Source organism: Epinephelus fuscoguttatus, linkage group LG11, assembly GCF_011397635.1.
Source record: "Epinephelus fuscoguttatus linkage group LG11, E.fuscoguttatus.final_Chr_v1".
NCBI classification, from domain to species: Eukaryota; Metazoa; Chordata; class Actinopteri; order Perciformes; family Serranidae; genus Epinephelus; species Epinephelus fuscoguttatus.
The window spans coordinates 4,483,578-4,506,740 of NC_064762.1; the positions used below are offsets into that span (position 1 = coordinate 4,483,578).

Genomic DNA, 23,163 nt, shown 5'->3' on the forward strand with positions numbered 1-23,163 from the left:
TGTATAATTGACCCTTCACTAAGTCCTGCTTCCGGACGCAGACTGGCCAATCATAACGTAGCATCAGGCCGGCTCAGACCAGGGTGCGACAGCAACACAGCTGTGCTCCATTGACTCTAATGCAGTCGTTTCAGATTTCCTTCATTTTCAGGCTGGTTTTGTGGATTTGGAGCTAAATGTTGTGCCTGGGGCACGTCGTGTATTAATGATGATACGTTTCTTCCCTGTTCCAAAACCAAAATCAAACCCTGAAAAGTGTAGGGTTAGCTAGCTAGCTACTGAAGATATAGCCTACTGAATGTATACACACATGCTGCTTTTGCTTTGTAATGATTATAACAGTGAAACAAAGACCGACCCTGCTGTACAGGAACCAGTGAAGGGAAGCTTCAAAAAACTTGTCTTGTGTGGGGATCAGCAGTGATGTGGTGGTTCACTTTTACACTGTGATCTGTAGCCTATAGTTCAGCTTTAGCTTCTAACTATCTTTGTCTTTTTAACCTGTTGTTGCTGCTGAGTCAGTTTGACATCCTGGATATATCCTTCAAACACGGACTGTAGACTCTGTCTGCTTCTCTCTGACATCACTCTTTCATTTCTCCAAAAAATATGACAATATTTCTTCAGGGAGTGCGGTTAGTGACAGTGTGGGCTCCATGCTTACTCTGACAGCTTGTCGGAACATCACAAAGGGGCGGGGCTTAGCAAAAGGGCAATTATGGTAAGCTACTTTGTTATTTTGTGTAATTTGGTTTGAAGGTAACAACAGTACATTTCTAACAATGGCTGCCCCTGTGAGAATTATACAGCCACCCCTGTGGAACAGGCATGCTAGGTTAGCTCATTTAGCTACTTGAATTCAGTTCGTCTTTATGGTACTCCATGATTGCTACAGCTTGAACAAACCAGTTCATTTTATGATACTCTAGGTAATGTTTTTTGAATTTTGGGGGATTTCCGCAGGCTTGTGAAAGCCACATGAGTTAGCACTGACAGGTGGGCGGGTAATGTGTGTGGATAGGGAGCTGAAAACTGACTGAGACCATAAAAACATCAGGGCGCAAATTCACTAAATGCCTAAAGTATGATGGGCACTTTCATGAAGAACACCAAGGATGTTAATCCAGGATGGAAAGTGGTGATGTAAAAGCACATGAGGATTTGTAGAACAACTGAGACTGTGCAAAATGTAACAGATCAGGAGCTGTTGACTGGATGGATTTGATACTTGAGGTACTTAGAGGCTCTAATGCAACGACAACATCACAGAAACACAGTCAGATATACAAAAATAAAATTTAGCGGTTTTGTATGATCATCACAAAAAGCACTCGGATAGATTATATAAGAAATTCAAACAGTAATCCGCACAGCTCAGCCTCCTCTCAGCACTCAGCAGTCACGCAACATGTTTCCATTGTTCTAATGCAGCGATTCCTGTAATGTCCAACTCATACACAGACAGGTAGATAAAAGCTGTGCATCTATCATGATTCTCACTGTATGGAGGTGGTGATCCTCACAGTCCACACCACAAAAACAGCATATGGGCACGCACATCACGCACAGAGCGTAGTTCAGTGAGTCCCACTGTAGCACCAGTTCCCCATGACTCACGACACATCCGTGTAAAGGGCTTAACACAAGGTAGGAGGGGATAAGCAGCACCCCTGATGTTTAAGCTGCCTTTGCTTTGAAGCAGATGTGAGCATGTGTGTTCAGTCTCCCTCTCCTCCTCACTCACTCTCCGTTTGTGTGTGCAAGCGCATGCTGGTGTGCTCAAGCACCTCACGAGCGCTAAACCAAACATCACGACTATTAATGTATCCTGATCAGCCCACTGAAAATGAAGCTAATCTGTTGCGAGGGAAATGGGGCAGGAATTAGCTCCTTCAATCCACCACTGGTTCCCTTTTAGCATCTGAGGGATCCCGCCATGTATCTCCATGCATTCTCTAGCTGCATCCCAGCTCACAACAACTAGTGGTTGTGTAGACTGATGCCTGCCGTTCGTCCAGATGACAAATACCGACGTTCATTTACGCAAGTGATGATTAATGTCATACTTGTCACAAAGCCCTGATACACATGAATTGAAATTCCAGCCTGAAAATTGTGTTTAGTGGACTGATTGAACGGGAATTTCAATTCATCTCATTCACTTTTCAGCCAGGAATGATTTAACTGAAATTGAATGTACTGCAACCCAAAGTATCAGGGCTACCTCCATCAAACACTCAGGCAGCACACACTCTTGTATGTTAAGTGTAAATGTGTTTGTTCTTCTCATAGACCATTGTTCGAGGGAACCGCCCACCCAAAGATGCTTCCATCAACGGCCTGCTGGAGGACTTTGACAACATCTCAGTGACGCGCTCCAACTCCCTGCGTAAAGAGAGCCCCCCAGGCCCCCACCAGGCTGGAAGCAGTTCCAAACCCTCCAGCAGTGGTCATCCCAACGCCCCAGAGGAGAATGGATTCAGCCATTACTACTCCCGCTACTCCTGTGACCTAGACACTTCCAGCAGGGACTTCTCTCTTGATCCCAGCAAGCCGAGCTTCTCTATAGATGGGGACTGGGCAGTTGGGAGGCACTATCGATTCACCAAGCAGAATGGTCACTCATACCCCATACGCAGCCCCTTCTACCCAGACGCCATGCCTCAAAAATCAGACTATGGCAAGCTTCCCCCGGACTACCACACCTACTTGGAGAGCAAAGGGCGCTCGGCCGATGAGGTGGCCTCCACGGTGGGGAGCGGTGTGGGCTCCAGTGGCTACTATCGGGCGTCTGTGGGTGGCTCATCCAGCCAAGACTACAGGGACACTTCGGTAGGCACGCCATCTCGTGCCTCGCTACACAGCGAGCAGATCAACTACCCAGACAGTGAGTGGAGCTACGGCGGCCTGCGGGACGAGTATGAAAAGCGGCCCAAGAGTTCCTATGTGACGCAGACCAGCCCCACGCCGGCCATAAGGCAGAGATCTCGGTCAGGCTCTGGGCTGCAGGAGCCAAATGTCCCTTACGCGGCCAGCGGGGCGTTCAAGAACCCTCCACAGGCCCATCCATACAGCTCCTACACCTACCCTCGCCTCTCTGAGAGTCTCGCTAACTCCCAGACCTTAACTAAGGTAATACACCAAACACAAAACTACGTATTCCAGCAACCACTTGTAATAGAAATCTGTTCATCTATGAAAATAGTCACAACAGAGACTTTGACAGTGTTAACTATAAACTGCAGAGCACGTTACCAAATGGCCACAGTGCCTGTTTGGGAAGCATGTTTTAACACAGTGCTCCACACACTCCTGACAGGCCTGTAGAAACATATCAGGGAAAATTACACAGATGTATCCCCATATTGAATCCCACCTCCCGTCCACAGTCCTTTTCCTCTTTCTTTTGGTCTCTATCTCTTTCTCTATAGCCTTATTTCCACCAAATACTTGCGGTATAGTACCCTTAGAAGACGTACATAACCCATACAGACATGTACCTAAACTCTAGATCTGTTCTAGGTGGGGTTTGATGAAGGATGTGATGTTGTCAGACTGTCGAATGTGTAGAGGTAGGGAGTTTCAGAGCCTGGGGGCTGTGCAGATGAAAGCCCTGGCACCCATGGTGCTGAGGCATGAGGTGAGAATGGTCAGGAGACCAGCAGAGGACGAGCCCAGGGAGCGGGAGGGGGTCAGAAGGTCGAAGGGTAAGTGAGGGCTTTGAAGGTAAGCAGAAGGTTTTTGTCGTCAATTTGGTACTGAACAGGGAGCCAGTGTAGCTAGATGAGAATGGGGATATTGTGGTCAGATGATTTGGTGTGGGTAATGATCGGGGCGGCAGAGTTTTGAGTGATTTGAACCAACAGAGTCAACCAAGACTTCAGCGCTGGACTAAGACAGTGTTGGGCAGAGTCTGGAAATTTTGCTGAAGTGGATGAAAGAAGTCCAGGTTATGATTTTTATGTGCAGTATGTCCCACACTGTTGGCCCATGTTGGCGCTTGTTGGTTAGTTTTCTGAATCAGCATCAGAGATGGCGGAACCCATCAGTGAATGAAATCACTTATTGGCAGCTCAGCACAGCGCACGATAAGAGAAACAGAAGTGAGGAAAGCAAACAAAGAGCTTAAGTCAAGAGGCAGTGAGATCAAAACAATAAAGGTAAGATTATTTTTGATGCGATTGAGCTCTTAAGCAGAAACAGTTCGTAACTGTTTGTGTTATTGTTCACCAGCGAATGGTAAATATGCTTTGTTCTTTCAACACTGGGTCGTGTTGGTGATGTTCTAATTGGCTAACTAGCATCTTTAACCTGTCCTATCAATCTACAAGTTTCCCTTTTTTAAGGACAAATACAGACTACTGCCACCTGCTGGTATGGAGAGTTTAAAGATAATATATAGAACCTTTAAATATAGGCAGGATCCATCCAATTCTCGCTGTATTTCCTCTTCACTAGCTATACAGAAGAATGTCTGCACCTCGCTGATCATCCAGAGAACATCCACAACTTTGACAATGAAAACTTAAAATTAACTGTTCTAATGTGTAACGAACTGAACTGATGTTGTCGCTCTATTCTCACTCTGTACATTTTTTTCTGGCCCTCCTGCCAGATAGACTGTGTCAGTTGTTAATCTACTCTTCCCTGGAGGAGGCAGTTGCTGCCACATACAGAATCACCACTGTCTCTGCACACAGATCAATTAATGCTCATGCTGACCATCGACCAGAAAGCTCTGAATCACAAGAAGAGTTACAGTGACAAGACAAAGAGAGGCACAAAGGAATGTAGGGATCAAAGGAAGAAGTGAGAGGCAGTGACATGGCAGGAAGAAAGTGAAAAAGAAAAGGAAAATACCAGAAGACGACTAAACCAGAGCAGAAGTCACAAAAAAAGGTGTAATAATCAGCAATATATTGATATGAATTGTGTAGTTGTGGTAAGATCCAATGATGTGAACCTAATAGTACAAAAACAATATGAAAAGAGGCAAAGAATAAAAAGAACATTATTATTATTATTAAAAAGCAACATTCTAGTCACTAAAGTACACTTAAAGGAGTAATTTACAAGATGATATGGATTTATATAGTATAAGTTTCTTAAGTGTTAAGTTTCTTGGGCATAATGTTCCTGAGGTGTCATGAGCAAAAAAATAATAATGATAACAATGAAAAAGAGAGGCGTAAGTTGGACAAACACGTCTTGCTCTTAAGATTTGTGCAGAAGCCTTTCATCTACATTCAAACAACACAATGATTATTGACTTGGGCTACAATGGAAGGAATCACAATAGTATGAGATGAGACAAAAGTATTGATAAACAAGGTTGTCAACAGATTAAAACATTTGTTTTATTTATTTATGTAAACATTAGTTATTTAATACAGTACTTAAAAAATGTATACACAATTATGACATTGTTTATCTCAGCTATCAAGGAAAATCAATAATAGCAATAATTAGGATTATAATTACAACAAATTCCAGAAATGTTTACGGCTATTAAATAGATCATTGATTGTCAAAATGTTGCTGTTACTCACTGACAATTTTAAGTAGACAACTTCAGGTCAGGTTGAATTTTTTAGAATCGTTATATTTACAAAACTGAATGTCATCTGCATAAAAGTGTTGTGTTTGCAAATGATGCCAAGATGCTACTTACAGTATTCTACATGTAGAGAACGAAAGTCTTAACCCGTTCCAACCATCACTGTATCCTGGGTGCTCCTAACCAGGGATGTCACCAGCAGATAATGTAGCTCACACCCTCAAGGTGATGAAATAATAAAATTTTAATGGCATAAGAAAAAATTGGAAATATAAAAATAGCACTTTGATTGTTGGTAAAATTGCCCAGCAACATGACTGGATGTTAATGGTCTGTTTCCAAGCTTATAGCTTCCCATTGACTATAACACACCTGGGGCCAAATGTATAAGTGATGCATGCATACAAAAATTGTGCACATGCCTTTCCCACATGTAAACTGATATTTATAAAGGAAGAATGTCAGTGAGAATGCGCGCACCTCACGCAGACTTCAGACCAGTGTACTCACAGTCTTAGCCGAGATAGCAGCAGGTGATATGATAGGAGTGAGACTGGATACAAGTTGAAAGACGGCTTACATTGTTTATAGGTTGTTTGCCAATTTCACAATTGTGTTATTATTTTTGCAGTCCATAAAATGTAAATCAAAGGTGTATTTTATAAGCTTAATTTTAAATAATTTGTAAGTTATGCATTTGATCATTATTATTACTGACATTTGAGTCATCATGTTGTTGTTGATGATCAGTTAATTTTATTCTGAATAGTGAAGCACTTTGTGAAGTCAGTTTCCACATGTGGGCTATGATTGAGTCATTGGTCACCCTTCTGATGTTTATGGTAATGATGATTGAGATTTAACCGTGCTGATGGTTTGCAAAAACATGATAAATTATTGGTACAGACTAGGGCTGCCCCCTACAATCATTTTCCTAGTCGCCCAGTAGTCATCATTTCGGGCCATTAGTCGACTAGTCTCCTGCATGTTTATGATAATAAGTTAATAATTAAATGATATATTTTGGTGGTTTGAGTTGAAGGTGTGAGAAAGAATAGTATCAGTAACATTGTTAACACTGTGCTACATTACAGAGAAATACAAACCATACTAATGAACCTTCATTAATATAGGCCCATATTTTATCTCCAAGTGCACGTCACACACTGAGCGAGCCGCCTGTTAATGACGCTGTGGGCTAATGGGCATGTAGCTACTTCCATGTTTCAGATGATACGTCATGTTTGTAGTCGACCAATGAAGATGAGTTTACATATCACCTTGGGTTCGTCCTTCACCTTCTCAAAATGATCCCACACTGTGGGCACTTCCTGTGTCTGCCCTTTCAAAGTAAAGTCACACATGGTCCAGTCATATAGGTTTTGATTTTTTTCACAAGGCGCAACTCCCTAATAGAGTTTCAATTAAAATAATGACCTTTCTGGTCGACTAACGTTTGGTCGACTGTTAGAGGGCAGCCCTAATGCAAATGTACATTTAGGGGTGTTTCTACATCCATTTTTGGCAAACTATGGGAGTGGAAATGGGGATGCACCCAGCACCAAAATGATCGAGATACATAAAACAGAAACATTCGCAGGTGCTGCTTTATAAATCTGACAAAAAGACAGTTTTAATCAGAGAGTTTTATGCATCTGGCCGCTGCACTGTAAGTATGTTTGGCACTGGGGGAGCGTGGTGCAGCCTGTGATGTGCTCCAGTGGAGCAGTGGGAGAGACCAAGAGATTCTTCCACACGGAGACTCCACAAAAAGAGCAAACAAACCTTCCATGCATTAGTGGCTGTGTAATATAACCATATGTTTCCAGTATAATTTACTCCTGGTGATTCTTTTATACCAGTATTATTATACAGAAGTGTTTTTGCTACAGTAGAAGATATTAGATAAGTTATACAGTTATACCTGCAGCAGGGGTACATCACACAAAGAGTGGTCACTCAGTGAGCTGCTATTCTTATCATTTCTTTATATATTCTTTAACTCATTCTCCACAGCTTTCAGTGCCCCATTAGGCCCATTATAGAGGTGTGTGTGCCGCTATCACAGCTCTCCACCATCCCTCCTTCACACGTAGCGAGACCAGGAGCTGAGAGGAAAACTGGGTTTGCTGATGTAGATCCCAGGGTGCCTTGATGAAAAACCATTTAACCTGCATGCTTCAGTAAATAGCCAGTCGTAGAAAAAAAAAAAAAAACAGCCACGGAGAATGCAAGAGAAGCAGAATTGGAAGTGATGCAGGGGAAGGTCAGTTTTCTTACATATTGTTTATTATTATGGAGTCGTCGTGCTTGAGGAGGCACATTTGGTTTACTGAGAATGTACAGTATGTGAAGGGAATGTGATGATTTAACAGGATGCAGCCGTGTGCAGAGCTCGTCCAAAAATGTCAGACTCCATCAGATTATATTGTTAATGTTTGATTTGATGTTTTATGTATTGTTTCATCTTAAATCAGATTGTATATAGGCCGTAGTGAAGGGTGGGCTGAGGAATCAGTGCTCCCTAATTTGCCTTGTGATGTTAGGAGATTTTGCAGCAGTGGTAAGAAAAAAAGAAAAAACAAGGAGTCATCTGGCAGCTTAAAAATCACTATTCTTCTCGGCTCATGGACCTTGTAACAAACCCACCCCTCTCTCTCGTCTCTCATTCTCTGCCTTTTCTTCTCTGCCCCTCATTCAGCCCACTCACACCACTGAAGTAAATCCCTCTTTTTCCCTGCCGTTGTTGGGAGCCGGTGGGGATGTAACAGTAGACAGCACGGAGACTTGGCCACACACAGACACACACACACTCCTTCTCTATCTTTCTCCCCCTCTCTCTTCCCTTTCTCTCTCTGTTTCATGGCGAGTGCGAGCTCAGTGCCGCAGCTCTCGGTGACAAATTGATGTTGCGGCACTTTCCCTTTCTGCAGCCTTAGCATAAAACTGGCCGAACGATGTTCCACCGCGGAATTCAATTTCACAGTTGAGTTAGGTTGTTGATTACCCTGCCAAACTCAGATTAATGCGCGTTTAACCAACATGGATCAGGAGACCCCTGGCTGACAGCCAGCCAACGGTGCCGGCCAACGATAGGGGGCCGCGAGACTGGGCCGTCCCAGCAGCACCTCCCCCCCCTCCACCTGCCTGAGAGTGATTGATTAAAAGAGTTCACACCATGTAATTATACACCATCCCAACACATCAGGGCTCCTCCTCCTGCCCCGTGTGTGTGTGTGTGTGTGTCTTTGTGTAAGTGTAAAGAGAAAGAGTGATAGGCGCAGAGAGAGAAACAAATAAAAGGAAAGAGAAAGAGGGAGTTTTTTATTATCGTCTCAGCCTCTTGAGAATTTATGAGATGCTGGCGGGAGAACATTTTTGGGAAGTGTGGAAAAGGTAATTTAATTTAATCTCCGCAGGGGGAAGTCGGCTTAATCCATGACTGTCTGCAGTCCACACCGGACTATTGATATTTGGCCATTACACTGTCACCTGTTTTTACTTTACTGAATAAATTCTATCAAAGTAACTTACTTTTCTTATATGCATGCTGTAGCACAGTGATACTCACCTTTCACCTGGCCTCACGACAGAGGGCTGGGTGGCCCACTGACCATTTTCTGATTTATCATAAACAGTAGATTGATTTGCACTCAGAAGTTCTAAGGTGTCAGAGTGCATTAAATGCATCAAAACAAAGTTTATTTATTAGAAAAAAGTACCCGAGGTGGATCCCCAAGGTCCGGGCAACACATTCTCACTCCCAACTTGTCAACTGTTGATGCCGTGTCAGTGGTTTGTCACATCAAAATATAATGAGCTAGGTACCCTTCTCCATTAGTTTGGGACGCTAAGGGACAGCGTGTGAGTTTGCACTTGTTACATACATCGTTTATCTCTAAAATAAACTTTTGTTTTCACAGGAAATACACAGTTTCAGCTCATTAAATACATGCAGTCTTTTTCAAAATAAACTTAGTAACGTAAACGTAGTTTTAGCTTTATATCCGTAGGTGTAGGCAACAAAGAACGTGGTTAGGTGTTGAGTATACATAACGTCACTAGCACAGTATGCTACACATACTAACTGACTTTTGGTTTCACATGGGACACGAACAGCGGACTCCCAGGTGAAAGTCCGCAGTTTGTTTGACACACCCACATTGTGCACACTTTCTCGCTCTTTATACTACAGTAGTTGCCCACAGTGACTGTGTTTACAAGGTCTTTAGTATCCCGGTTTTGAGCATATCCGGGATATGATGTTTACATGGAACACAGAGAAACCCGGTTATTCATATCCCTGTATACATGATAAATACCAGTAACCCATTTTCTGATCGCTGCATCCTATCTGCGCAGGCGTGTGTTACATCTTTTACTTCTTTTGTTTACAACAGATTGAGCGGGAAATGTGATATATTTATTATATTTAGAAGTAAGGCAAAAATGACACCTCTGTGGCTTCTAGCGGGCTTAGCGTTAGTAAATACTCACGTCGCATTACAGCTATGGCTCATCCACTTCATCTTCAGCAATGGGAGGAGAGAGCGACAACAAATATTGAATACGTCACCAACTTTGATAGGTATTTGGTAGAGCTTAGATCGGGCCCAAAAAAATCCAGCCCGTTATGCACGTTGTGCACGTTATGTCCGGGACCGGCCCGGCCCGTCCAATTAACTGTAATTATGGACCCGAACCCGATTTAAACCCGACATTTTTCAATAAGTTGGCTGTTATAATTAAGAGTATTAAACCACAAGTCTTGTTATTTGAATGACAGAAACATAGGATCTTAATGAATGGCGCAACACGGAAGCATGACTATGTAATAAAACAGGTGTTTATTTTAGGATCCAGGTGGTGAAGGGCTGTGAATAAATATTGTAAAAAAAATTGGACATTTCTATGCAAATGATTCTCACTGATAAACAAGGTCTAATTCACTAACACCAGCGCTAATAGCCACACGCAGTTTGAGTGAAGTAAATAACGTGTTTAAAGCTGGTGCAAACTGGGCGCTCCTCTGTGGAAGCCTCTCGCCCAGACTTTCCAGTGATCGTGGCAGCAGTGATCGTCTGTTAAATCAGTCTGTAAATAATATTTTGACATTATTGGGCCGGGCGTGCAGAGAATCTCAAGCTCTAGTATTCGGCTGTCACTGCCACCACGCAGTACAAGGCAACAGTGGATGAAAATACGTAGCTGTGACTGGTGGGATAGGATCGTTCTCATGGAGTTTACAGATTCAGAGTAGAGAGAAAACTTCAGAATGAGTAGGGCATCCTTCAGCCGGCTGTGTGACGTAGTTGAACCATTCATGAAACCGGGATAAGGCGTATACATGCTCCAGTATCCCAGCTTCTATTGGAATACTCCAGGTGGCAAAACCGGGTTTCTTGAAACCGGGAAAAGGGCATAACCCGGTTTCTGAATTCGGGATATGGTGTTTACATGCACAAACACAAAAACGGGATACTTAAAAAAACCCAATCAAAACCGGGATACTAAAGACCTTGTAAACACAGTCAGTGTCAGCAAGCGCCATGTTGGGCATCTCATGCCACCACTGAAGGGTGCCTTTGTGGGTCGGTGTCTGACACAGACGGGCCACTGACCAAACGCTGGTATTTGGCGAGTTAGGAGCGAGACCAGTTTGGTCCGAGCTAAGCCCCAAAGTTCCTCAAGTACTAGAAACTCCCCTGCGTATACCCGACTGCTGCGACTGGTCTCTTGAGTTAGGACATCAAATGCTGAAAGGTTGACAACAGTTAATTTATTATACATACACTGATAAATATGCCCCCTTGCAACTCCTAACAGGATAAGTGGTTACGGAAAATGCATAAATGAATGATAGATATTATTGTTTGTTTATTAACTGTCCCCTGGCCCCCCGTGTAAAGCAAGTTGAGTATCCCTACTGCAGCCTTTTAATTCCTCTGCTAGTCTTAATGTGACCGACTGTTTTACAGCAGCTGAACATGCAGAAGTGAGTGCAAATTTCTTTTTACATTCCTTTCCGATATAGTATAACATAGTACAGAGAAGACTATAAAGTACTGAGTTATGAAACAACCTCTAGTTTGTTCATTTGTAGTTTGAGATTCTCCTCAAGGTTTGTGTGTATGTGTGCAAGCGTTTATGTGTGTACGTCAGACCTATTATGAGTCAGACCAGTTCAGCTGAGTCATACAACTGAGCTTTTAATAGTTCTCTCTGAGTAAAGCTCTGCTACACTCTTATTGTGTGTGTGTGTGTGTGTGTGTACCAGTATTCATGCTCCAGCGCTGCTTTTAAAGGAGGCTCAGGTGTTTCTAGGATCGTAAGGAAGAGGCGTGTCCCAGATCCAGATGCTCCCTGGGCTCCTGGTTGATAAATGGAGTATTTGAGGAGCATTGTGGGGTGTTAATGATAAAGTATGGTCCCTGTCCTGTGGACTAAATGTTTGGTCTGTCCGGGGCTAATGTACCTGCAGACATACCTGGAAATAGAGCTGCATTTACAATTCACACTGATGCACCCAACACGGTAACATCTCTCTTTAATCTATGCTATGTCAGTGTATACAGCACACACACCTCTTTAAATTTTAATCCATCAATCAAACGTCCTTGTGCTCTCTTCTCCAGGCTGACTACGAGCGCCCTGCACGTGACAGCAGTCCCCAGGTTACAGGTGGAGACACCTACCCCCGAGGGCCTCTTAAGCAACCTCAGAGCCACATGAAGCCACCTGGCTACCCCCCAGCACACCTGCCCTACCCACCTGTCTTTCACCATTACAAACCTTCACCTTATCACCACCCTCCCTCTCAGCCCAGCCCTCCATACACCCCCCAGGTACAGTATGTTCAACTCTGTTCTCTTATACAGATTATGATAGACATTTGATAGATACTCCAGTTGGTTTAATGGGATAAGTCCATATTAAACTTGTTGCATCTGCTTTGTAAACATTTTCATTTATTTTCGCTAATTTTTTAGGTCATTTTCTTTTTCGTTGCTCGTTGGAGAAGCAATGTACTGCTGTGAATGGGGAAAGCAGCAAAATATATTTTAGCTACCTAAAAAAATCAACATCAGTTTAAGTGTATGCTATATTTAAGAAACTTTTACAGCTTTACCTTGCTGTCAGATTGACCTTTTCCCACAAGGAATTGAAGCTGTTATCTGTGCTCTGTTGAAAGCCACCAGACTGTTTGTTAAAAACAGTAATTTTACCTCACAGAACACAGAAGTTGCTGGCCTATCTATAGCTGCCTCGATCAGGTAGTTTGTCTGTGTTATTGCATGACATTGGTGTTTTTAAGGGTTGGTTCAGATTCACTAAACTGAATATCACAAACGATCCAAACTAGCAGCTCCCATGTCCTGTTAGGTAGAAGTCTAGTGGCTTTGAAGAGAGGACAGATGGATATAACAGCTTCAGTTCCCCGACAGAAAGAGCTGTGTGACTGCAAGATAGAAATATTCTGAAGATGGAGTACACTTAAACTGATAGTGATTTTTTTATATGACTAAAATATGTTTTTCTGCTGCCTCCATCCATGGCACTACATACTGTAGCTCAGCCTGCCTCTCCAAACTGCTGGTGTGCTGATTTCTGTCCACTGTGAATTGTCTGACCATTGCAAAGCAAAGCTGAAACAAGACCTGAAGAGCCGACGTGTTGGGTTTGCATTACAGCCCTGTTTCCACCAAACGCTTTCGGTATGGTACCTTTGACCAAAGTAACCCTTCAGACATGGTACCTAGACCCTGTCCAGCGCAAATGGCACTCTTAAATGTGGGCAGTGTTGTCACTCACAGCTGTATTTCCTCCTTTATCAGTCTGCACCTCGTTTATCGTCCACAGAACGAGGCTGCACGCCAGCATCTTCAGAACAAAACAGAACAGGCTGCAGTGAGAGTCTCTCTCCATGGGATATTTAAAAATAGCGGGTTTGTGCATTTAGTCCTTCTCAGGCAAGCTCAGGGGTTTAGTGTTGCTGGAGCCCACAGGAACAATGCTCTACTATGCTTTCTTTTTTCTCCAAGTGAGGATTAGAATATCTGCAGTTCACATAATCCAGTCGAATTAATATATATTTTTAAACGCTTGAAGATCCACTCATTACTGAAAGTGTATGTCCTCCAAGAGAGACAAAAGTCATCAACTCATACATTGAGTAACATTACAAGTTAACGTTCCACCTTAAAAGTTGCCGGCAGTCGGCCCAGTGAATGAAGTTATTGTTTCTCAGACTCCAGCTGCTGTGAGAGGCAGCAAAACATCCTTTCATTTTATAGTTACAGTTTACTAATAAAACTCTCCACAGTATGAACAGTGGTTACATGAGCCTCAAAACCAGACACAACTCAGCCCTGAGCAGAGTGACCGTCCTCTACTGACCAATCAGACTGCAGTGTTCACAGCTCCACCTTTTAGTACCAGATCTGTGTGCTAGGTACCCCAACAGAGGGGGGACCAAACATGGGGACAGTATGGAAACGGTTCCATTGGTACCATCCACAACTTTTCACAGTGGTAACGGAGAAGAAAAAAAGCGCAACAATTTTGTGTTGTTTGGAAGTCATTGTTATTGAGTTAAATTGATTTTTATTGCATGAGTTTTACAAGCTGAACAAGCCCAACACCAGTCAAGACTAATTATAGTTTTTGGACCATTGTCAGCCTTTAAAAACAGAGGAAATGTTTTACCTAATACTATCTAGTATTTTAGCATTCTGTTGGATAATATGAAGACTATTCTATAACCTCACCCTGTATGTCTGTGTGTGTTTTCAAACACAGGGGGCCTACTCACAGCCTTCATCACCCTACATCCCCCCGGGGGCCTACCCACCTCCTTCCTGGGGATCCAGCTCCGACACTCAACCCTCCAGAGTCTCTCATGAACAGTTCAGAGCTGCACTTCAACTGGTCGTCAACCCAGGTGAGAAATGGACTGTAAAAACTGACGCTGAAATGGCCTCCATAAATGTTACTGTTTTCTTATGTTCTATTGTTCCATCAAAATTGAGCTATGTTTGCATTTGCCCGCAGGCGACCCTCGGGAATACCTGGACAGCTTTATCAAAATCGGCGAGGGCTCCACGGGTATCGTGTGCATTGCCAGCGAGAAACACAGCGGCAAGCAGGTGGCTGTGAAGAAGATGGACCTCAGGAAACAGCAGAGGAGAGAGCTGCTCTTTAATGAGGTGCAAAAGACTGGCAGAGATAACTGCAGTGCACTTATCTTAAACATGCTCACACCTACAGCAGCACATGTAAACTGTTCTGGGTGTTACTGGTTTATACAACATTTTTACTGTAGGTCTGGTTTTGTATGTTTTATATGTGTGTTAGTAGAGTATTAATTTGGAGGCTGGATGCCACACTGCTACTGTAGGTCAGCTTGACCCACACGATTAAAGAGCACAACGCCCACTCTGCACATTTGAGATCAGCGCTAACGTTTGTCTGATTGCTGATAGCTCAAACAAGCCGCAGCAGAGATGAAACAGCTTTAAATAGCATCGTTAAACATGCCTCGTTTTGTGCCTCATAGATAAAAATAAATCTCACCATCCAACAGCAAAACAGCAGCGTGTTCACTAACAACAACAAAAAAAAACATGCGTTCAGTTTGCCTCTGTTTCCCTGACACGTATCCATGGCAATCAAACCACTGGCTCATTTTTACATCTGTAATTGCATTCATTTGCGTACAGTTAAGTGGTGTTCACACTAAAAACCCTCGGCAAGAAATTTATTCATAGCTGTTCCTGTTCACAGTGCTTTAACTGTTGAAACATCAGCTCCATATCATGTGCACTGAAATAAATTATATGTGCAGACAAACTTCATGATTGCTTGTTGAGCAGAGTAAAGAGTGGACCTCTCGTTTCCTTTATGAAGCTATATTGCCCTGTTTCTATTTTGGATGTCAGCCAGTGTGTGTGTGTGTGTGTGTGTGTGTGTGTGTGAGAGATAATGTACGCATGTATGTATGTTAGCACATGTGCACAGTGAACACAGATGTAAAGCAGTGGGTGTTCAGTTGGGAACTAATTTGCTTTGTGTAATCCTATTAATTTCGGGGTGTAATCCTTTTATAGTTAAGCCCCGAGAACATGTTCACATCAGACAAAGGAAAGTTAAATGAATAAATAAATGAAATTACACGACTAAATTTAACAAATTATTCAAGTAATATGTGATCTCTTTGTAAAATATCTAACATGCATTCATAAATTTGATTTTGTGTATTGATACAAATACAATATTGACTTTAGCAATTGATAATAATAATAATTAAGTTACATGAATAGATAAATAACTTATAGACCAAGGTTTGTGATTGCTCGGTATCATTTTAGTCTAATAAAATCACCTGTTAGTAGGAAACTGAACAGGTAAATATATAATCAAAGTCATTTCCCTCTCTGTTTGTCCGTCTGTGTGTCTGTGTTTTAGGTGGTGATCATGAGAGACTACCATCATGAGAATGTGGTTGACATGTACAACAGCTACCTGGTGGGAGACGAGCTGTGGGTTGTCATGGAGTTTCTCGAGGGTGGGGCGCTCACTGACATTGTGACTCACACCAGGTAACCTCCCTTCAGTGTAGAAATTCAAGAGTCAGAGAGTCATGTGTGGTTCATACTCGCCGTAGTGTCCCAGGTGTGAACTTCACGTGTTAAAAAAAAGATGTAATCACCCCTTTCGCGTCGAGCCTGAAGGCACCGAAAGTTGTAGCACCACTTGGTAATGCTCCACTGCGTTGTGACAACCCGGACAATTTTCCCCGGACCCACCGGAAACTCTCTGTACTCTCGGAGGAATTAAAACTATATCCGGGGAGTCAAAAAGAGGGAGGCAAAGAGAGACAGCGGAGCAGTGGGCCGGTCATGAGAGCATCAGGGCTCTGTGCGCGAAACAGACAGAGAGAAATAACGTAGCTAGACCGTTTATACATCTCGTTGGCTGATCACGGTACTTTGTTCCACATGTGTGTCCAGATGAGAGGATGGGAGGACTGGCCAAGCACTCTGATCTATCTGAACACCTTTTAAAAGATCTATTTTGGTATCATTTGAATAAAGACCTGTGGAGCTATACACGTTAATTGATTTTGCACATTTTTTAAATGAGTGACGGACCTCCAAAATGACCGTAGGTTGCACTGAGCAACGGAGATTGCCATCCAAGTATTTTCCCCTCCACGCAGGATACGCAGGCTGTACAAGAATTCATAAAAACCCACAAAATCATTTTTTATGAATTTCCATGTGAATTTTTCACACGAAACATCCTAGCTTGGTGTGAAACAGATTTAAGCCACGTAGTTTTCAGATAATTGCAAAAATGTTACGTTTACTGTAACAGCACACTCGTGGCTTTAATGAGTGTTTGCTGCGAACCTTGGTGACTTTTAAGAGGAAGAAGATGAGGGTGAGAACAAAAACCAGAGCCCATTTTACAATGGGTTCCCTTGAGCCAGGATACACAGTTACTTGATTAAAAAGCAAATGTTGGCCATGGGCATAAAGTCAGGGGCCCTTGTGCTCGGCCCCGGACCACACCCATCTTCAAACTCGGCCTTCATTGAGATCTTAACTACACGCCTGTAAAGTTTCATGATGGCATCTTGAACGGTTGCAGTGTCATCACATTGACTAACTCTGTCTCGAGACAGACGGTCAAATATATAAACGCCTGGCAAAATACTCAAAACAGCCTCTGTCTTAGTTCCTGCTACAATAGGTGTCTCCTGGACAACATTTCGCCATGATGACGCACACACAGAAACTCTAGAAGCGGCACTTGCTGCTGGAATCCAAATGAGAACAAGAACAATAGTTTTTTTCTGCTTGAATGCCTAATAAATTGAAAATGAAACTGATAGAGTTCTGCTTTTCAGAAATAAAGCCTCAGCTGTATGTGGGTGTCATTCCTGTGTGTCTGTTAGTTAGTGTTGTGTGTATTGACTTGGCCCTAAGTAAGTACTTAAAAGCTGAGACAGACAGAGGAAGCGACCTTGTTGTAAATTACTCACGTCCTCCATTTTTATCTGAATGACTGAATGCATGTGATGATCTTGTGATGGTGGTGACATTAATAGGTTTATCTGGAAACCAGCAGCAAAGACGTGTTGTTAAAAAAACTCATAAGGTCGTTTGATTTGTCTCTCACACCAGAAACCTCACAAAGTTGGATGATTTCACGAGACGATCAGGAGAAACAAGCAGATGGGCTGTAATCCAGTCGTGCGTTTGATAGTTTGGAGATTATTGTTCTCCAACTTTTCCTAATTGCTTCTGTGTTGTTGAGTCGTGTTTCTAAGCTGCTGCCTCATTGTTTTAAGCTTACTTTGTGCTTGGTGTTTAATTACAGTCATTTGCGTGGAGTGTCAGCATTAGCGCTGTGCGGTGTCGGATGCTAATAACACGCTTTGGTGAGGCTGAGCACCGCTGCTACCGTGAAGTATTTTGAACAGTCTCCCACACAGATGTTGGCCTGTATGTGTGTTCAGTGTGTGTGTGTGTGTGTGTGTGAGGGAGAGTTTCAGTATACACACGAGTGCTTGCAGAAATGCAAGTCTCAGTAAAGAAGATAATATTAGCCACACATGTTCTTTCTTTAACTCCCCCTTTTCTCTTTTTCAGTTTGTTGAATTTTAAGTGGAAGTAAGTGTTTCTGTTTTTCAATATTCTAACTGCTGTTCTTGCAAATATCAGAATCTGAACAAAGACAGAGTAAAACATATCTGTGAAGTAGAGTATCATAGATATGTTATTTATTTCGTTTGGTCAGTACACTCTTGACATAAATGTGCTAACTAGAACCGTAAAGGATGTTTGGCTTGTCCCCATAGGAGAACCCTTTTTGGTTCCTGGTAGAAACTCATATAAGCCATTTCAGAGGGTTCTGTCTAAACCACAACATAAAATGTTATACTTAGAACAATGTGTCTTCATACAGTGGTTCCTATGATATCCTAGGAAAATGCACATACAGCAGTTTGTATGATATCCAATGAGTTAGCGCCCCACGAATGACGTTACGTACTTAACGTTACATTATGGAGTTTGTTTTATTCACTTTAACTTACTATGATTAGGTCTAGGATGGCAAACATGGCGATGATGCACCTTAAAATGAATCAAAATTCACTCAAAGTTCACATGGTTCCAAACACCAGTCTCCTGGGGAAAAGTCCTAAGTCTTGTGACCCATTCATTGCCTCACCCTCCAATCTCAGGGACTTTTTTCTTTACACCCGTCAGCGCATTGGTCACGTGATCACAGCCTTCACAAAATATGTGAAATTACTGGCTCATGACTGTATAGGATATATATGAATTTTGGTGCGTTACTATTTGTAGGAAACGTACAGACAGCCTGCCTAGAACCATCTATAGAGAACCCTTCTATGGTGTAATGGTTTCTCTCAGTACCCTTTCTGGGAGTTCAACCCAGCACCTTTTCACCCTCTATGGGTGCTAACAAGATCCCACCCAGGGGCTTCTACTGACAACCCTTTCATATTTCAAGGTTGTCATCTGGAAACCAATGAGGGGGAAGGTATTAGGAGCTCTTTTGCAATCCAAGGGTTTCATCTACGGCCCACTCAGGGGATTCTACTCAGAACCCTTTCATATTCCAATGTTTTCAGCAAAAGCATCAAAAGAGGGTGCCAAATTAGAACCAATCACAAAATGCAACAGTACTGGGTACCTGTGAAAACAAAACTCAACAGACCATGTGGCATCATAGGATGACAAAGATGTCAACAAGTAAAATAAATAAAGAGGTTTCCAAATACATCTAAATGTAAGAATACCACTTGAAACATGGGTAAATATTTAGGGCCTGTGTCCACATGTCATTTTTTTTCTTTTTTTAAAAAAAATGTTCCCATTGAGGAGCTGCCACGTAGTGTAAATGTGTCTGCCCAGCGTCTTTTTTCGGAGCACTTTACCTTTTTTGTGCAGCAGCTCTGGGCACTATAAGTTGAAAATCTCTAAACTTCATTCAGGAATCTATATCAAGGGCTAATTTTCAGTATCTTGGAGGCATGTCCTTCTGTTTGTTGGGGGGAAGTGTCCTGTATTTTTGAATCTGTTTTTTACGAGGGGCAATCTCGGTTGTAAATTGGCGTCAGAGCTTCAGTATGCTGACAAAGTCCGTACATTCTGGTCGAATTTCCCTCACACTTTTCAGAAAAGCGATGGTGAAATTACTGCTTTTTAGCTAGGCGACTGTCTACTGTCACAACAAAAGCAGAAAAGCTTATTTTTTGGGAGCAGATTGGGCAGAGCAGATTGACGGACACTGGATATTGCAGAGATGAAGCGCTCCTCAGCGCCCTGGCACCACTCTTCTGCCTAAGAAAAACACTTGTGGACGCATGCTTTCAACAACCCTTAAAGAACCCTTTCTTTCAAAAGAACTTCATTCGTTTAGAAGAACCCTTTTGTAACCCTTATTTCTGAGAGTGTAACAGTACAAACTGACCACTTTATCTAATGATCAGACATTATATACAGTAAATCCAGGTGATGATATAAAGAATATGGCAGTGTGTTTCTTGGTAATTTCAGCCATATTTGTTCAGGTGAAAGCTTTGTGCTATTTCTGTTAAGCCTTTTGTTGTGGAAATAACTGCTCTCTGCTTCGCGTCGTGCAAGCCTCATCAGCTCGGTGGGCTGCTGGCAGCAAACACACACACACACACACACACACACACACACACACACACACACACACACACACACACACACACACAGATACATGAACACACACACTTCTAATGCACACACACACAGCCAAGTCAGCAGTGGCAGAATCGATGTCCGTCTTTCTGAACTATTTCAATCACATTCAGATTTAAATTATACTTTAGGGTTTGTTAATGAGCTGCACTTCACGGGGATTTCATCCAATATAAGTGCAAAACATGTGTGTGTGTGTGTGTGTGCGTGTGTAATTCTCCTCCCCTTGACAACCTTTTCAGGCTCATTAAAACTGTTTTTCACTTTGTGTTTCAAACAATTTTCTATTTCAGCGATCCTGTTTTTCATTCAATTGTGTGTGTGTGTGTGTGTGTGTGTGTGTGTGTGTTAGAGAGAGATTGGGGGGGGGGGGGCAGTAAGAGGTGAACTGTTTTTGTGTACTCTCTCTCCATCCCATTCACTTTGAGTTAGCCAGTTGTTTCTCCATTAGCAGAAGGCTCATTTATCTCTAGTGATTGTAAATGCATACATGTGTGACAATAAAATCTGCTGCAGTCTGCTGTGTGTGTGTGTGTGTGTGTGTGTGTGTGTGTGTGTGGCCTGGGGATTGTTTCTCATAATGCAAATTTCTAAGTGACTTCTTCAACAGTGGGATCTTTTACACAGACAATAAAATGACGCAGCCCAGTCACCAGAGGAAACTGTTGGCATTGTACGTTTCTGCAAACCACCAAGACGTCACATCTGCACGTTTGATACATATCATATTAACGTTTCTAAAGTGATGTAATATATATGAGCTGGATTTGTCATCGGGAGGTGGAGGGGATGGTGGATGACGTGACACCGTTTACAGGCCACTGTTTCAAGACATACAAACATAAAAACTGGTTGTGATTTAGAGAGTCATCGCTGTGTTTCCAGCGGCTTTTGAGGCATCAGATGTGGGTGTGTTGTTGTTTTTGAGGTATGAAAAGCAGCTGTTTTTTACAGACTTCACTGCTTTTCCTGCTGGGACATTAGCATGAAAAATGGTTGTTAATTAGATATCTTCTCTTCCTGCCAAGATAGTACCACAAAAAGCAGTAGTTTTTTGCCGAAACGTTGCTGTTCTTAGTGGATTTAGTGCCATGAAAAGCAGTTGTCTTTTTAACAGATAAATCACTGTACTTCCTGCTGAGGAAGTGGCACAAAAAGCCATTGATTTACACAGACATCGCTGCTTTTCTTGCAAGAATATTGGCACAAACAGCAGTTGTTTTTTTTTACGATGGCAGGAGAAGCAGTTGTTTTCTGTTTCACTGCTTTTCCTGCTGGGACATTACCTCCATCTATGATTGTTTGTCTGTTTGTGAACTGTTCTTACTGTTTGTTTTAATTGCTGTTTTTGTTTTTTAATTGTCTGTGACCTGCCAAGGGACAACGGATGTAAATTAGCAGTTCTGCTAACTCCGGCATATTTACATTTGTTTTTATACTGATGTTCATCAATATGCATTGTCCCTTCCAAATAAAGGCTTAAAAAAATAAATAAACATGAAAAGTGATTGTTTGTTAGATATCACTTTTCGTCCTGCTAAGATTGTACAACAAAAAGCGTTTTTTTGTTGCTGTATTTCCAGCGGGTTTAGTACAAAGGCAAGCAGGTGTTTTTTGAAGATAAGTGTTTCCTGCTGAGATAGTGGCATGAAAAGTGTTTTTTTTTTTTACTGAGACATTGCTGCTTTTCCTGCCAGGATTGTGCCCCCTAAACCAGGTATTTTAAGCCAAAACTGGATCTTTTCACAATCATACCCCGGTTGTTTTTGTGCCTAGATTTAACCACATGCTTACCACTGTGTTGTTGAAACTAAAAGTTTCGACATATCCACTACAAAATGATATGCAAATGTAACCTATCCCTGGTTTCCAGAAACATACAGCGCCAACATGTTTTCTGACGATTGGGTTAGATGAACAGAGAGGTGTGTGTGAGTGTTGAGAGTTATGTATGACCATGCTTGTGTGTGAACTGTATATGCGTTAACATGTACATGTACTAGAAATACGCATGTTTCTTTGGTTTATGCTTGCAAATGAGCAGCTCTGTTCCTGCACATGTACTGTATGTGATGGCAGCTCAAAGCACACATGCTCATAAATGCACGGCATGGCCTGGCCAGCTGGGTCTAGATGTTAATGTTCAGTGGAGCTGTGAGTTTCTATGTGAGCTCAGTCAGACGCACTGCATCGCCCCGGCTCTCCATATGGGACCCTCCTGCCTGCTCTGCACATCACAGCTCCAGTCGCTGCAGGCAACAGGGGGATATTTTCAAACCGCATTTCTGCTCCATCTTAGCTGTGTTGAACTGTAATCTCTTCAGGATAACTGCAAAGTCTGAAACAGTCATAATTTGCACCACCAGAGAAAGTGTGTTGTTTCTTCAAATATGTATGTTCTTCAGGTTTTGACTCCATGGTCTTTTTGTTGTTATCTCCTAGGAAATTAGTGCAACAATACTGTAAGTAGTGATTCAGAAAACTCCAGGTCCACCAGTCAGTCTTGCCAGCTTTCTTCACTGAATACATCATCACCTTCTACAGCCTGGTTTGGTGCATTGTGCAACATCCACCTCAGTCCTTTCAGTGAAATCATTAGAATAAGCAGCAACATCACTGGACCAGACCAAGAACCACTTATTAGTATCTACAGCAGACAGACTAAAATGAAAGGACTCCAAATAGCCTCGGACACCACACACACACACACACACACACACACACACACACACACACACACACAGGTCAAGCTTTGCGCCTACTTCTATCAGACTCATTAGGCTTGAGTTAGCTCGGGTGCTTGACCCACATTTATTACTTATTTATGGACATTTTTAAGCA

The 23,163-nt window shown here is 42.4% G+C and overlaps 1 protein-coding gene across 3 annotated transcripts in view; it reads left to right on the forward strand.

Moving 5' to 3' along the window:
• pak5 (p21 protein (Cdc42/Rac)-activated kinase 5) overlaps window positions 1–23,163 on the forward strand; it is a 124,532-nt gene that overhangs the window by 95,698 nt on the left and 5,671 nt on the right. For all 3 annotated transcript variants that reach the window (XM_049590479.1, XM_049590477.1, XM_049590478.1), the window contains 5 exons: window positions 2,293–3,132; window positions 12,193–12,402; window positions 14,357–14,498; window positions 14,609–14,763; window positions 16,022–16,155. In XM_049590479.1, the coding sequence (XP_049446436.1) occupies window positions 2,293–3,132; window positions 12,193–12,402; window positions 14,357–14,498; window positions 14,609–14,763; window positions 16,022–16,155 (1,481 nt within the window). The remainder of the gene's footprint in view (window positions 1–2,292; window positions 3,133–12,192; window positions 12,403–14,356; window positions 14,499–14,608; window positions 14,764–16,021; window positions 16,156–23,163) is intronic.